At 45.3% G+C, this 17,911-nt stretch overlaps 1 protein-coding gene across 2 annotated transcripts in view; it reads right to left on the bottom strand.

The window, feature by feature from the left end:
• LOC119165005 (corticotropin-releasing factor receptor 1-like) overlaps positions 1-17,561 on the bottom strand; it is a 329,918-nt gene extending 312,357 nt beyond the window's left edge. For both annotated transcript variants that reach the window (XM_075873607.1, XM_075873608.1), the window contains exon 1: positions 17,183-17,561. In XM_075873607.1, coding sequence (XP_075729722.1) covers positions 17,183-17,426 — 244 coding nt within the window. In that variant the 5' untranslated portion in view covers positions 17,427-17,561. The remainder of the gene's footprint in view (positions 1-17,182) is intronic.
• Positions 17,562-17,911: the final 350 nt, after the last annotated feature.

The following is a 17,911-nucleotide window of genomic DNA, read 5'->3' as shown; positions in this document are numbered from 1 at the left end:
TTATTATAAACATATTTTGCCAAACGACGGAAGGAAAGTGTAGAAAGCGGGCTATTTTCTAACGCTCTTCTTGGCCACCTATGCCATACAGGCAAATCTGTACGCGAAACCGGAAGTCATAAAGGGTCTCTATATACGGGGTAGCCAGTGAGTGGTTGTTCAGAGCGCAGTAGGATTTTTCAATCAAGAAACTCGTTAGCAGACGCTGCCTGCATCGGCGTTGTGAGGCGAGAGAGGGGATGGAAACACCCATGCGCAATGTTGGTGTAAAAGCCACCGGGAGGAATGCCTAGAGGAGAGTGGGGAGGGAGCGAGCATTGGTTAGCGCACGCTCCCTGCATCGGCTTTGCGAGACGAGAGGGGGGAGCGTAAAAGCATAAGGAGGTGGTAGGAATGAAGGTCAGCTATTGCAGAGAGGGAAGGAGGAGGCTTGTACATGCGTAGTGCGAATGCGGATGCCGACGCCGCAAGACATAAACCCGAGCAGACTTCAGACTCGCTCACTGGATTTCGTGCCGACTGGTTGTGCCCCCGCGATATCCGACGACAGCGCAGCTCCGGCCAAATCGGGCTCGCCCTACGCCATTTCCTGACGTTGACAAGAGCTCTCGCCGAGTGCTGTTCCGTCCTCGGACTCCTGTGACCATGTCCACCTCCCCTATCTTCCGTCGTTCACTGTCCCTGTGCCTCGCTCTCTCCTTTCCTTTCTCTCTATATCTTTAGTTTTTAATCCTATACTTTTAATCCCTCCTTTGCCCGCACTCTTCATGAGCTAGCGTTGAGGTGTTCTTTGCCTGAGAGACAGTTACGGGACTCACTTTTCTCTTCTTTTCATTTCAAATCACTCCCCGAGGCTCCCTCTTAAGCTCCCTCTTATGCTCCGTAGTTACATAACTTCGAATTCCCAGCACGAAAAATATGAACGCAAAAGAAAGAGACGTAGACACCATAAGCGCAATGGTGTCTACGTCTCTTCCTTTTGTATAACATTTTTGTCTCTCTATTTTTTCGCACCAAGGATTTGAAATTATGCATCTTCACAGACCGCCTATTTAGCCTTACTCATCAGTCCCTAGTTACACTTTGCGTCAGGCACCACATCGTGGCAGGGAACGAAGAGGAGTCATTCGACCATGCCGCAGTTTAAAATAAACGCATAAAAAAGAAACAAGAACACCACTCTTCCACCCCACTCCCTTCACCGACCGCTGCTACCACTACGGAGGCAAGTTAGCTGTCGACCATCGTGGTTCACCCGGAATGTTCGGCTTTGGTTTGAGAGAAAAAATTGCAGCATATCCACGGGGGGAATGATAAAGAATGAGGCGAAGCAACCGTCCGTCCATTCGTTCTTGCTTCCGTCCGTCCATGCGTCCGTTTGTGTGACCGTCCGTGCGTCAATCCGCCCATTCATGCATGCGTCTGTTCGTGCGTCCACACGTCAATCTATGCGTCCATCATTGCGTTCATCCATGCATCCGCCCCTCCTCCGTCCATGCGTCCATCCGTCTGTGCAGCCATCCGTGCGTCCGTCCATGCATCTGCCCGTGTGTACGTACGTCCATTTAGTCAACACTCCAAGTACCACCATGTCGCATCTTTCCATCATATATTCCGCATATAGAAGCACCACCATGCATCTGTCTGTGTGTCCATTCGTCCTTCTTGTCAACACTCCAAGCACCACCATCTCGCATCTTTTCATCATGTATTCCGCATATAGAAGCACCGCCATCCAGCGGACATTCCAAGGAGTAAACGAGAGGTGGTACACGCACACTTCACTAGGGCTTGCGCTTCGTGTATACTTCCCACCTTTAACCACCTCGAGGTCATGGTATATACTAGTTCATTGTATTTATGGCACTGCGGCCCAACACTCGCTAAATCTAAAACCCAAGGAAGTTACGCCCAGCGAGTATAACGTAGCAACCCTTTCTTGTCAGATAGTGCTCAATGTACATGCCAGTGGCTGCTAATAGGGAATGAGAGACAGGAGAATTCGGCTTTTAGTTAACGCGAACGCTGTGAATTTTTTATTGTTCCAATAACGCCACAGAAGAAATCTCCCCCCGGCATCACCTTGCATGTCAAAGCGTACACATGTTACGTACTACGACGAGGGACGAACGGGTGCCGCTTCATGGAGCTTCGCCCCTAAAAGCAAAAAGCGTTGGAATCTGCATTGGGGACATTTGGCAACGCGTTCCTTAAATACACTGCAGACAGACACGTAAGAACTACGACAGTTGTTAGCTCCACACTTGTCCTGTTCATACCTATGCGTTCTTTTCGAGTGTCCTCCTTGTGCTGTAACAGCGCCCTGAAAGTACCAAGCTGCTGGTCGCTCATCGTCTGAATGAATGAATGAAATGAACTTTATTGGGACCAGGCTCTTTGTACTTCAGCCCTAAGGTGGGTGGCCTCCTTAGGCCAGGTAGCCATGGCTCACTGCCACCGCTCGAGCTCGGTTCACCAATCGTACCTGGTTGTCAGGGTCTTGCGTTACTAGCAAGCCTCCCGCTGGTCTTCGAATGCTTCCTCTTTATCCATTTGTTTCTATCTTTTAAAATGCGAAGCATTTCTGAGCGAACTCCATCCATCCATCCATCCATCCATCCATCCATCCATCCATCCATCCATCCGTCCATCCGTCCGTCCGTCCGTCCGTCCGTCCGTCGTCCGTCCGTCCGTCCGTCGTCCGTCCGTCCGTCCGTCCGTCGTCTGTCTGTCTTCTATCTATCTATCTATCTATCTATCTATCTATCTATCTATCTATCTATCTATCTATCTATCTAATCTATCTATCTATCTATCTATCTATCTATCTATCTATATCTATATCTATATCTATATCTAGTCTATCTATCTATCTATCTATCTATCTATCTATCTATCTATCTATCTATCTATCTATCTAGCCACCTACGACTTTTAGTTGTCCTGGCAGTTTCGATAATGGTTCCAATACCAAACTTGGTATGGCGTAACACGAATGTATGAAGAACATATATGAGTAGTCATAGCATGAAATGATGACATTTATGTCATGAATGTCATGATTTACATTTCATGGTCCTGCAGCTCTTGTGGTAGTTTTGTTCACGTGACATGTTGCAAAACTGGTATGGCATGGCATAATTGCATGGAGAATACAAGCGACAGACCCTAATATGAAAATCATGACATGCATGTCATGTAATACCATGACTACATGTCACGCTCATGATCCGCTCGCGGCCGTTTTGCTAGCGTCACATATACTAAATTTTGTATTACAGTACGTGAATGAATGCCGAAGGTATGTGACTGGTGTAAACATGACAACCACGAGATTCATGTCATGAAACAACATGACTACATGCCACACTCACGATGCACTCGCGGCTGTTTGACTAGCTTCACATGTACCAAACTCAATATTACGCGACGCGAACGGACGACATAGGTAAATGACACATCAAAACATGATAGCCATGACATTCGTGTCATGTAACAACATGACTACATGCCACACTGATGATGCGCTCGCGGCCATTTCGCTAGCTACGAATATGCCAAGATTGGTATTACGTGACGCCAATGAATGACGAAGGTATGTGACTAGTGCAAACATGATAGTCATGAGATGCGTGTCATGTGAGAACATGACTACATGCCACAGTAGAGGCGCCAATACATTTCGACTTGACGCGGTGCACGTTCTGCCGGCGTTCATTTCGTCGCGTCTGCGGGCGTGTCCTTGCCAGGCGCCGGTCTTGCCATATACTCGAGTGCGCAAGACACGCTGCGTTGCTTTGACGCATGGGCATTTCAGTGCATCCGGCGTCCCTTCGTCACGAAAAGAGAGAGACGCAGTGTTGTCTGGGTAACGCATCGGCGCGAAATGCAGCTTGTCGCATTTCGCACCGGTTGCCATCGACCCGCACCAACGGACGCTGGACGCGCCTGACGCGCCTGGCGTCAAACTCTAGAGTGCTCGCGTTTTGCTAACGTAGCGTCGCTGTGCGCAGCGTGCGCACGCGTCGACGCCACCTGGGAGTATATCGGGCCCTTGGCGGCTGTTTTGCTAGCTTTACATATACCAAATTTGGTGTTACGTGACGTCAACGGATGACGGAAGCATAAGACTGGTGCAAACATAATAATCCTGACACGCGTGCCATGTAAGAGTATGACAACATGCCACGCTCATAGCGTGTTCGCGGTTGTTACGCTAGCTCCACATATACTGAATTTGGTGCCACGTGACGTGAATAGATGACGAAGCTAAACAACACATATAAACATGATAATCATGACAGAGAAGTCATGCTCGACATCATTTACCTCCACCTCGTAACACTGTGCTGATTTTAAAGCGACACATCAACCTTTCTCATTCGTGCTTTGCATATCATCGATTCCCACTGTACGTGGAATCTGCCATTTTTTGCGTTTGCACTTGGCGGTAACGACGGTGGTATGTCGGATATTCTGCTTTATAGTTAACTATAATCTAATTTCTTGTTACCGCATTCATTGCTTCACCCTAGAGGTGAAACTGACTTTTTGAGTTTTAAAGCTTCCATCAGAGAAAACAACTACGACAACTATAATAATAATAATAATAATAATAATAATAATAATAATAATAATAATAATAATAATAATAATAATATTATTATTATTATTATTATTATTATTATTATTATTATTATTATTATTATTATTATTATTATTATTATTATTATTATTATTATTATTATTATTATTATAAAAATGGGGGACCCTTAAGCTTCGCCTTTAATAGTTGAACGCGATAGCGAAATCCGGCCTCTAGTTTGCCTTGAAACGCTAAGTGCATACTTGCATTTTTACATGCACTGTTATATGCATTGTTACACACACACGCATGCACACAACTACACGCATGCGCGACGTAAGTATAGTAATGCAGTGACTGTGCAGTGTGGCCACTTCCCTTTTGTAGAACAGCACTCTGCTGTGGTCGAGATACGTTTTACACACAAACACACACACACACACACACACACACACACACACACACGCACACACACACACACGCACGCACGCACGCACGCACACACGCACGCACGCACGCACGCGCACACACACACACACACAGAGGGAGAGAGAGAGACGCGTGCGCGAATGCTACATACAAGTTTTTGGTCTAAAGCAAGGGTCGTATGGCATCTGACATACACGCCACGCGCTCGCCATCTCGGAGGTCATAAAAAGTCTCAGAATGCCTCACAGATGGCAGCACATTATCTAGCGTTTGCTTGATCAACGCCTCTGGAAAGGCATAGTATGTTTTTCGCTAGATGGACATAGTTGTTCATTGTTAGAGATGTTTGAAAGTGTGATTTTTTTCAACATGCACATAAATCTAAGTACGCGGGCCTGAAGAATTTTCACCTCTATTGCAAATGCAGTCACCGCGCCAGAAATTTGATCCCGCAACCATCTTGTCACTAGTCAAGCGCCATAATCATGATACCACAGTGGCAGGTCCGCTTAGGACATTCCACTTCAATATAGAAGAAGAAAAAAAAGGCAGGTTCATCCCCGTAATGAGATCGGATTTTATGAGACAAATTCGAGCTGCGAAAGATTTACTGGCGAGTGCTTATCGAACTGTTTTGGCACGTATCTGAAGGCATGTGCCCGAAGTATGGCATAGTGAAAACTTTGCAACTATATATATATATATATATGTTGTGTGAAACGGAAGACAATACAATTGTACACCACCGCCCATATCGAGTGTCATCTGCAGAGCAGAAAATCATCGAGAACAACGTTGCTGATATGCTCAAACGAGATGTTATCCGGCCTTCGTCCAGCTCGTGGTCATCCCCTGTAGTGCTAGTCCGAAAGAAGGTCAGTTCGGTGCGATTCTGCGTCGATTATTGAGCAATTAATAAGATCACACGAAAAGACGTGTACCCGATCCCACGAGTCGACGACGCACTTGACTGTCTGCAAGGCGCTGAATTTTTCTCCAGCCTGTATTTACGGTCTGGTTATTGGCAAATACCTATGCACGAAGCGGACAAAAAAAACTGCATTTGCAACACCAGACGGGCTGTATGAATTCAATGTGATGCCATTCGGTTTATGTAATGCTCCTGCCACGTTTGAACGCATGATTGACACAGTTCTACGCGGCCTAAAATGGAAAACATGTCTTTGTTATCTAGATGACATCGTCATTTTCTCCACTTGATTTCGTCAGCAACTTGATCGTTTAGACGAAGCTTTGACGTGTATTTCTAATGCTGGACTTCAGCTAAACACAAAGAAATGCCATTTCGCCCACCAGAACATCAAGGTGTTGGGCTATCTTGTCAGCAAAGATGGCGTTCGCCCGGATCCTGACAAGCTTGCTGCCGTGATACGCTTCCCTCGGCCAGAAAATCAGAAACTCCTGCAAAGTTTCCTGGGCCTGGCGTCCTACTTCCACCGCTTCATCAGCCATTTTGCTACCATAGCGTCGCCACTGCATAAGCTGCTGAAATCCGGATCAACTTTCGCTTGGAACGACGACTGCGAGCGTGCCTTTCAAGCCCTAAAGCATGCTTTAACATCCGACCCTGTTCTGTGCCATTTCGACGAGAACGCACCTACATGTCTCCACACCGACGCGAGTGGCCATGGCATTGGTGCAGTTCTTCTACAGCGGGATGCCACTTCACGGGAAAGAGTTATTGCGTATGCTAGTCGTGCTCTTACGGCTGCTGAACAGAACTACTCCATAACTGAGCAGGAGTGCCTTGCTGTCGTTTGGGCCGTACAAAAATTTCGACGGTATCTTTACGGACGCCACTTCACAGTCATTACAGACTATCACGCCTTGGGCTGGCTATTGCCACTGAAAAACTTGTCTGGTCGCCTCGGTCGTTGGGTGCTCCGCCTACAAGAGTACGATTTTGACGTCATCCATAAGTCTGGCAAAAAACACCAAGATGCAGATGCTCTCTCTCGCTGTCCCCTTCCACTGTCATCATCGAGTAAGTCAGGTGATTGCTCGTCTGGTGGGCAAAACTCTGCGTCACCCCTCACATTATCACAACTTGCGGTTATCGACACGCCGGCTTTAAATCACTACAACGAGTTCGCCACACGCTAGCATGATGATCCATATTGCAATAGCATTATTCAACGCCTAAATGGTATATCATCTACTCCTAATGCTAGATTGCGCCAACAACTACGGCAACTGAAGCTCGATAACAATGTGCTCCATCGTTACGTTTACACTACTGATGGACACCGCTGGGTTCCAGTACTTCCGCGTTCTCTACGTCACCAAGTCCTCGAAGCCTTTCACGACAACCCATGTGTAGGCCACTTGGGATTTCACAAAACACAAAGCCGCATCAGGAAACGTTTCTTCTGGCCTGGCATCTCTACCTTTGTGCCAAATACCTTGCATCTTGCCATCTGTGTCAACGGCGGAAGCGGCCAACTTCGTCTCCTGCTGGCCTTCTGCAACCCCTCCCGTGTCCCGAGACTCCTTTCGCCATCGTTGGCATAGACCTACTAGGACCTCTCCCCATCACACCAGCAGGTAATCGTTGGATTGTGACTGCTGTCGACCACCTGACACGGTACGCAGAGACTGCTGCACTACGCACAAGTTCTGCTTCAGACGTCGCAGACTTCTTTCTCAACGCCATTGTATTGCGCCACGGTGCACCTCGCGTCCTCCTGAGTGATCGCGCCAAAACGTTCCTGTCCACCATAATCGAAACCCTGCTCATAACCTGTGGTACAGTACATAAGACGACGTCAGCCTACCACCCCAAACTAATGGGCTGACAGAGAGATTCCATCGGACACTAACAGACATGCTATCGATGTACATCGCACCAAACCACGACAACTGGGATACGATTTTGCCTTTTGTGACGTTTGCCCATAACACCACTGTTCAAAGAACTACTGGCTACTCGCCTTTCTACCTCGTGTACGGCCGTTCACCGACGTTCCCCATCGACGTCTCTTTCCTAAATGTGCCAACGGACGCCTCGGCAACCGTATCAGAGCACTTTATCACAAGGCTCGAGGAATGTCGGTAACGGGCTCGCCTTAATACAGAAGCCAATCAGCAAGATCGCAAGCAGCGCTACGACAGCTCTCATCACGACGTCTCCTTCAGTCCTGGGGATGAAGTGTTGCTTTGGACGCCCATTTGTACTCCAGGATTGTGCGATAAATTTCAGTCACACTTCATTGGGCCCTATACAATCAATGAACAACCGTCACCAGTGAACTACCGTGTCACTCCCAGTGACCTTTTTTCGGATCGTCGCTGTCGTGGTTCGAAGATTGTCCACGTATCGCGTCTGAAGCCATTCGTTCGACGTTCCGTTTCCGTCTAAGACGCGTCCGGGCTGGCCGCTCAAGCGTAGGGGGGGGGGGGGGGGAATAAGTGTGAGCATTATTCATGCGCGTCAACTTGTCATATGTACATACTCATTATCATCAGTCTGACCTGTGTTGTGGGGCAGAGGCTCGGCAAGTAAAAGAAGTGTCTTGCAGCAAAAACGTTGGCTTACAATATATATAAATATATATATATATATATATATATATATATATATATATATATATATATATATATATATATATATATATATATATATATATATATCTATATATATATATATATATATATATATATATATATACTCGCAGTAGAGCCTGTATTTTAGGCGCGATTTGGGCCAGATCAGACCAAGTTATGTTCTCTACTCTTGAATGCGAAGCTTCCCTACTGTTGGGGGCAAAGCGTGTTTTTTTTTTCTTCTTTCCACTTTGTTTTCTTCGCTTCTCCAGCTCTCTTCAAAGCGTGTCGTGCTTTGAACGCTTCGTAGCGAAACGAGTGGAGGATTCAGCTCCTCTTGTTCCCTGCCAGCACCAAATGCACGACACATAAGTGCGCACGAGGCATAATACTTTTCCGAACATCAAGAGTGAGAAAACAGGTGGCTGCATGGTAAAGTACAATTCCAATAAAGAAAGATGTTCTAAAAAAACGCGCAGATGTAAAACGGATTATAGTTTGAGTAAGCCGCGTCACCCAAACTTCCAGCAACGTCTTAGGCTTAGGTTTCTCCTCGAATTGAGGAGGAGTGTGTGTATAGAAGCGCCAAAACAGAGTCACGCGCTTTGCATACACCAAAAGAAAAAAATGCCGCGTGATTTCTCGGGCACAGCCAAGCGTAAGTTTGAGAGAGTGCTGCGGAATGGTAAATTGGATTTCCAGTAAAGTCGCAGCTGTGACCGACAGCGTGTGAAATTCTCCCCTTGTGGAGAGCGATAAACAAACAGCGGGAAAAGCAACGAGATGAATGCATTACTGTGGTGTTTTCGAAAATCCCGTATGTGAATATAAGTAAAGGAATAAATAAATTAAAGTGAAAACAGCCCCGTCACAGTCAATTTTGCTTTTTTCCGAATGACATTGACACTTTCTTGATTCTCGCCCAGGCACGGCGGAAACGTATGCGCATCCGTAAATCATGCTTGATATACATGCAAAAGATGTTGATTCTGTAGAGTCATTTTTTAAGTTAACTACATAAAACTTGGGTACTGCGATCGTTCAGCGACCATGGTAATAACAGGTAGTAGATTGATTTGCCTACTATTCGTGCTTGAAGGCTTGGAACACGCTTGCGGCTTCGTTTATCGAGTGTTTTGGTTTTGTTTCGAATAAAAAAACAAACCGTCTGAAACTTTGTTACCCGATTTCAATTCGTGGGCTTAAAAGATTAAGATGGTGAAGTAAATGATAAAACATACTTACTGTTGTTTCCTGACAAGATAGCTTCAAACCATGTCAAGTGAAACGGTAAAATACAAACAATATGCAAATCCATGTACCACCCACCATTCTTGTGCTCGCTGAAGTGCCATGCGTTGCAGGTCCCACAGACACTACCATCATATTTCCGTCGAGTGTAATTATAGAAAACTCTATGGTTCGAGTAAGAAGAAATAGATTGCAAAAAAAAGAGAAAGAATTATATGTCCAATTACCTGAAGTACACTATTCTTAGTGTTGTCGTTGTTTTCGATCTCTATCGAGTATATACCTCTCGCACGCTAAAACATTTTCAGTCAAGCGAAGCTATTTCGTGCTTTGAATTAGGAGGCTCTTCTCATGGGTTTTTTTTTCACGCTCAGATTCATGCCTGAGCCACACAACGAGGAGAAAGAGTGCATAATAATATCAGGGCTTTCGCATATCAGAACAATGATACGATTATGAGAGATGCTGTAGTGGAGGGTTCCGGAATTTTCGAGCACCTGGTGAGTGAGCGAGTGAGTGAGTGTGAGAGAGAGTGCGTTAGTGAAAATGAGTGATAGTGAGAAAGTGAAAGTGACTGAGTCAGTGAAAGTTTATATGTGGGAGATGTCCCAAAACAGCCATATGATTATATGAGACGCGGTAGTGGAGGACTCCGGAAATTTCGACCACCTGGGGTTCTTTAACGTGCACCCAATCTCAGCACGCGGGCCTACAATATTTCCGCCTCCATCGAAAATGCAGCCGCCGCAGCCATGATTCGATACCGCGACCTGCGGGAAAGTGAGACAGTAAGAAAGTGAGTGAGTGGGGTTAGCGAGTGAAAGAGGTAGTAAGTGGTTGAGTAAAACACTTTTATTTGGTGCGCAATAGACGCGAATCAACTCGACATCACCTGCATAGGCCCACTCGGGGACGGTCAGGTTGAACCTGACCACCATGTAGTGCGACACTCTGGACGGCCATGATTTGAGAGCTGAGGCCCTGGGCCTTAATCAGCTTCTTCATTTCTTCTTGGTGGAAAGAGAGACCGGCACAGGCCTCGCCACACTGGATAGCGTGGAGTCCGCATAAACGCCACACAGCATGCAGTCCGGGCATAGGAACCATTCGGAATGCATTGTCTGCAGGGACCCCGTGAATTTTATTATTTGCGTCCATCATGATCTTTCGTTGGCGGATAGCACTGCTTTTTCGCTCATAACCGACAACGCTGACATTATTGCCGGTATTCTTCCGTCCCATGTCTCTTCCTCGAATGCAGTGTTTTTCTTTCGCGCAGCTTTTCCTAAAAACAACCGAACTTCTGCAACACTGACTCTATAATTCCATCGCGTTAAAAATGGAGTGCTCATATTACCATATGTCCCCACAGCTCATTATGCTTGCTTTTCATCTCTCCAAGGGATCGGCGCGCAGCCGACCCCGTGCTGCGAAGAATTGCAGGCTACATGTCTATAGGCCGCGAAAGAGTTAACTAAAACACGCACAGCGATGTTACCCCGTGGGCGCTAATTGAATTGGCGGAGTGTCAAGCCCAACAAGACCTATAACAATAGTGCGAGCTGAAAGAATACACTACCAGGACTGCGCCCCCGGAAAAAAATTAAAGGAGATAGATTTAGTGTGTTGCTTCATGATAAGCTCGCGCTTCTGCAACGACCTAAAGAGAGGACGAGAGGAGAGCTCGATCATAGACAGCCTCGTAGGCGACGACAGATGGGTGACCCTGGTACCAAGTTTTACCTTACGCTGCGCGATGCACTAACAAAAGATGCATGTACTCGCTTAAGAGTAATGTTGTACAAGCGCCGGTGCCTTAGAAAAACATGGTTTGGACGCCCGTGGAAAACCCGCCCAGGGCCGCATGATATGTGGAGCACCTGGTAAAGTGGGGCTTTCGTGGAGATCGATCGGGTGTGCAAGTCCACTTTACAGGCGCTCTATGTTGTTGCTAGCGACAGTCATCTTGGTAATTACTACTGGCTTTGCGCGCGTCGATGTATTAGGACGTAACTTGTTCACCGCCGCGTTCAGGGTTCGGTGAGCCGGCGCACGCGGGTTCGAGATAAGTGATAAAAAATTGCCTCGCCACGAAATTGGCAGACACCTTTTTTAGAGTAGAGCTCTGCGTGTCTGAGTTTTGGCGGAGCACGTCCGAGAACAAGGAACGCGCAGAGCAAGAATTTCACGCGAAATGCTAAACTCCCTTAATCCAGAATGTTTGCGTCCAAAACATTGACAATGCTTAAGGCAAACTTGAAGGCGCACGATCTCGCTGACATGCTGGCAATTTATTCAGACTGCGAAAGCGTAGAACAGGCTACATTTTTTTTTATCTCTTAAAGAGCCCCTAAGCTACGCCGAGTTCAAAGACGACAGTAGCTTTTTTTTCTCGTTCAAGAACCTTGCGACAAGCGCTATTTCCTCCTCACTCACTTCTTTATAAAACACGCGAAATGTTAGCGCTAAGCGTTGAACCAGACAAGATTTATCACTTTTTCGGCAACACGCTGCTATCCAGGCTCGCGCAGTCACAGCCGCACAGAACGAAGAGAAATCAGTCAGCTTATCGCACACGACGCGGCTTATCGCATGGCAAGCCGAAGAATACGCGAGACAGTTCCCAATAGATTAGTTTCAAATATAGAGCAATCAACAGCCTAATTCATTCTGACGTCACGCGAACAATCATCTGAGGTGTCATCAAGTGTTTCGGGAGACGGAAAGCGCCGGGATATAATAACGCGCTTGTATTTTCAGATGTTGTTTAAGGACCCTCCAACGGTGTGTCGGAAGTGCACGCACGACTTCTCGATATAGGTTAACTGATGATTGATATGTGGGGTTTAACGTCCCAAGACCACCACATGATTATGAGAGACGCCGTAGTGGAGGGCTCCGGAAATTTAGACCACCTGGGGTTCTTTAACGTGCATGCACCCAAATCTGAGCACACGGGCCGACAGCATTTCCACCTCCATTTCTCGATATAGGTGAAGCTGCAAACAGCATTCAAATATTGCTAATTAATTTGACCTATGAAAGTTTTATAAAGGATTAAAAAGGATAGAGAGGATGATGATGATGATCATAAAGGTTTTTGCTAGCTAATTACGAAGCACGTGCAACACAGAGATCAATTGCAGCTTTGTCGCATTTTACTGTTAGGAACTTAACACGCAATTTTCACCGGTCATATTAAACTTTCATGTTATATACTTTTTGCCGTTCTACAAATATATACCTTTGTACAGTCACGTATATGCGAAAGTACGTCGCTGCGACAGACACAGAAGTCACAGACGGCAAAACAATTATAATAAATAGGTACTCAACAAACAACGTGTTTTTGCATAAGCGTTTGAGAAGACATGTAGTGCAGCGTGCCAGCCTTTTCTTTCTTCTTTTTGAGACGTATTCCTTTCGAGTCGTCCTTTCTGAACGCGCTGGTAAACATTGATAGCGAAGTACCGTCAAGCGCCGTTTTCTGCCTTCGTAAGCTCTCCCTAAAGTCGTTTCTGGCGATTCCAATGAAGCCTTGTTTCGCAAATCACGTTTCGGCCATTAACTTTCGGCATTATTATTTTTTTTCATACTACCAAGCTGCCCAGCACTCATGATCCAAAGTTCCGGTGTCAAACGGCTTGTTTGTTGACATGATGAGTAAGGGAGTCGCCATAAGGCACAATTTAATTAGGTGCTAGCTCGAGCGAAAGCGTTTCCGTGAGAATTATGCGAAGCATACGAAGGAGTACTCAGAACTTGATTACTCAGAGATTTATTACGCCCACTTACACTTACTTAAATAAATTGAATAAATACGCCCAGTTCGTGTTTAGTTAATTGAATTGTCTAAACACACAAGCATTCATTTGTTCGTCATCGGCAGAACGCACTTCCTCTTCACACACAAAAAAAGTACACAATGACTCCACTTATTGCTCACCAGCCGTAACTGTAGTTCTTCAAATTCTGAGGCGCTCGACCTGTGATTTGAAACTGCATTGCATAGAGTGCGGGCATGACCTCCTAAAAGCGTTAAGAAGGCAAACATTGATAATAACCCTTTTCACTTCACCACACCTTTTCATCTATTGATAATGCACTTTTCCACACGGTCATACGAAACTGCTGGAAAGGGGTTATTATCAATGTTTGCCTTCTTAACGCTCTTAGGAGGTCATTACCGCACTCTATGCAACGCAGCTTGAAACCACACGTCGAGCGCCTCTTATGTGCTGGTTACTCTAACGCCCTGATTTCTGCTGTTGCGGAAAAGCTTTTGAAGCAAATAAAAACTCAAGAAGGGCGATCTAAGCCTCAAAATGCGTCACTTCTTCAGAACTGTGTTGGAGTCCCTCATATGCACAACGTTTCGCATAGGCTCAAGAAAATCGGGAAACGAGCTGGTATCACTGTTTTATTTTCCGCCACGGAACAACTGTCAAAGCTTTGTAGATCAGTGAATCAACCAGCTGCAAATAGAGTAAGATGCCACGCGAAACACAGATTGCACTTCGTGCCTTGTGTTATTGGCGTCGTATATCTTATTCGGCTATTCTGCTGTATGATTATACATTGGGCAAACCGGAAGGTGCTTGAATCACAGAGTTTCCCAATATACGCTAGAGGGAACTCTGGCGCTAGTGTCTATGGGAGCTGCAATGCACAGTGCTTCAGCGAGCATGGTAATGATGGGTAGTACACACATTTGTCTAAACTTCGTACTTCTGGCCTGCTCTTGGCTCCGTGTGTGTTCGTGTGGCTTGAAGCTGTTTTCTCACGAAACAAAAATCAGCAAATATTCAGCGATTGCGCTTCACCACCCTATTTTTTTCGAATTACCTTTCCATATTGGGTCATGAAGTTCAAAAGGGTTGAATATTTCTTTCAAAACAAAATGGAAACACATCAATAAACGAAGCCGCAAGTACGATTCGCCAGCCGCAAGTACGAACACTAGGCAAATGTGTGTACTACCCATCATTCCCATGATCGCTGAACGATCGCAGCGCCAGAGTGCCCTCTAGCTAATTAATTTTGAGATACTCTATGGCTTGAGTGACCGTTTAAGAGAGCACAATAATAATGTGCACAATGCGGTTGAACGGCATCTCGGAATACACTGCCGAGACGGCGGTTGCGTGCCCCTCTTTGAGCGTTGTGAGGTAATAGGCAGGCACCACTGCCTATTACCACGTGTGAGGTAATTGAGGCCACGCGTGAGGTAATTGAAGCCTATCACATAAGCAAGTTTGACGTTGCATGTGTAAGTTCCCTAAGTTCCCCATCAGTTGCGATATTGCAGAAAGAAATTGCGTATCTCGATCATTTTTAAGCTATGTATTTGTTCAATCAACAAGAGTTTTGCTGATATTGTTTCATTTCATTTATTTTGCCCTCAATCGCACATAGCTTTACAGAGGGGAGTGGGGTACAAGAAAATAATAAACTATAAACAAGAGAAACATAGTGACATCAAAATGATAAAGATATTGTCGTTGCAGGCATTGTCGTTGCAGGCATTGTCGTAAATTTCGTAGTGGTTTTAAACTGCACCCTTCTGCCCATGCCCATTCTCCTCTTTTTTCGCCTATATATGTACACCACCCTGCTATTAACTCCTTGTTAAAAGTCAGCGCTCTTTTCTATTCTTGTATCTTTGCTTCCGTAGTTACAGTGTAAGAACTTTTAAGCTGGACTGTTTGGATATTCAGTTATGTCCTACCAACTTGCCCAAGTTTCCACGCTTCGTTTCACATAGTTCTCTTATGACTCTTTAACTTACAGTTTTTGTGCTGCACATCTCGTTATTATGTCATGCGACTAACTAACTAACTAACTAACTAACTAACTAACTAACTAACTAACTAACTAACTAACTAACTAACTAACTAACTAACTAACTAACTAACTAACTAACTAACTAACTAACTAACCAACCAACCAACTAACTAACTGACCAACCAACTAACTAACTGACCAACTAACTAATTTTTGAATTTCCTATGACCACGCAGCATATTACTTAGTAGTGACAGCACGCATGTACTTGAAGAATAGGCTAAAAAGTGGCGCAAAGCTGGTTGATAAATGGCTTAACTCCAGCAAAAAAAAAAAAAAAGAGATTTCACGATAAATAAACAAAAACTATGTAGTTTTCGACAGAATGAACTTGTGTGTTCCGACCGAAAACCTACAGTATCCGGTACTCATTCCTTTTTTTCAGAAGAACTGCTAGCCTCTCAGATGAGGCCTCAGGGAGGGTGACTAATACATAAAAAGAAACAGAGCGAAATACAAAAGACATATCGCACAGAGGAACTAATCCATCAGACGGAAACATCGAACTATATATTTTGCTTGTTTTCAGCGTCCACGCACAGAAAAAAAGACTAAAAGAAAATAAGAAAAGAATAAAGCCATGATGACAAACATCTATCTGTCAATTGAGCAACACCTGAAATGCAAACATCATAACAAGGTGGCGAAGTCATAAAGATGCATACATGTTGATTACACGTGTAAACGTAATGGACAATTGCCATAAAACTATTTTAGGTGTATCAAAATGAACTAGAAAGCGCGACACAACCTGAAGCCTGTTGCGAATGCGCTATGTTACGCATGCGGGGCGGTATAGTAGGGGACGATACACAAAATAAAGAAGAAAGTCTGTGGCTCACTGTTTTGATTAAGTTTTTTCCCTTACGTCATTTGGTCGTGAGCTGGCTTGGCGATTCTTATCGATGGAGCTGGTGTCGTTGTTAATGCACACATTGAAACTACTCGAGAATCACGTGTCGATGCGGCAACCCGGTAACAGTGCGGGAGCTTCGAAAAAGAAAGTTAGAATAACCGAAATAAACCAAAGAAGAACCGCCAGGCGCCTACTACGTCACCAGACAACAAGCGATTGTTCAGAAACAAGAGCGAAAACAGGTGAGGCATGCACGATGAAGCAAGAGCTGATGCACTTCCGTCTTTCAGACGAATCGAAGAATTGAATGACTTGCCCTATGGATTTGGCACAGTAACAGTTTTTTTGCCTCTAGTTCAGGGTTACCAACGTATAATATATTACGTCACTTTAGGCAATAAATGTGCCATCTCGGGGAACTTACTGACATCTCGTATCCTGCTTTGTTACCAGTAGCATACATCTTGTAATAACGTTTACCGTGTCAATATATGTTCCACGAATTGCTGTACCATAGCTAATGTGAGACCCTTTAAGTGCGCCCTAAGGGTACTTAAATAAAGAAAACTAGAACCATTCGCCTGAGAACATGAGCTATTAAACCAAATTATCGGCGTCCAGTGCAGCAATAATAAAAAAAAACCGCGACTTACTTTGATCAGCGTGCCGGGCGTTCAGCTTGGCACACTGAGCCTCGTTGAGCTGAAAGTCCAGGATGGTAGATACATTTTCACTCAACAGGTGCTCCAGAGAAGCCGTCGAGGTCTCAACGATCTGGCTGCTGAGCGTCCAACGCTCAACGCCAACCGTGGTAGTCGAGTCGGTAGTCACACCTTCAGTGGTCATATTGTTCGAAGCCATCAACACCACAATCGCGAACGAAAGCTTCCGAAGCATGCACACTGGATCGTCAAACACAACTCATCAGGTGGCTGCACATGACACCTCAAGGTTGCTCAAGTACTTTGAATGACGGAACGCGGAGCAACTTTAAGCGCTCCCGCGCTGAAGAAGTTCCTTCGACCGACGGCGAAAGTTCCGAAAGAAACTTTCTTTCCTCCGTGGCGTCCCTCTCGGGTGCGCGGCGAAGATCGTCTGCTCCGGAATTATCAAACCTGCGCCCGGTTTTCTTCCCTCTCACCCAATACTCTTCCCCACACTGCATCTTCCTCTCTTTCCAACTCTCTCAGTTTCCTTCCCAAAAGCAACAGAGTTACTCGTCGCTCGGCAATATTGCCACCACTGCTGCACAAAAAATATTGCTCAATCATCATTCCTAGCAGCAAAAGACGGATTATGTTGTCCTCTTTTCTCTTGAAGAAATTCAAGAATTATCATTAACAACTATTTTTATTTGCAATTACAGTGCAAAATTTCACCAA

The sequence above is a fragment of the Rhipicephalus microplus genome, chromosome 9, assembly GCF_043290135.1.
Source record: "Rhipicephalus microplus isolate Deutch F79 chromosome 9, USDA_Rmic, whole genome shotgun sequence".
NCBI lineage: Eukaryota > Metazoa > Arthropoda > Arachnida > Ixodida > Ixodidae > Rhipicephalus > Rhipicephalus microplus.
This window is presented reverse-complemented; position numbering and strand designations above follow the sequence as displayed.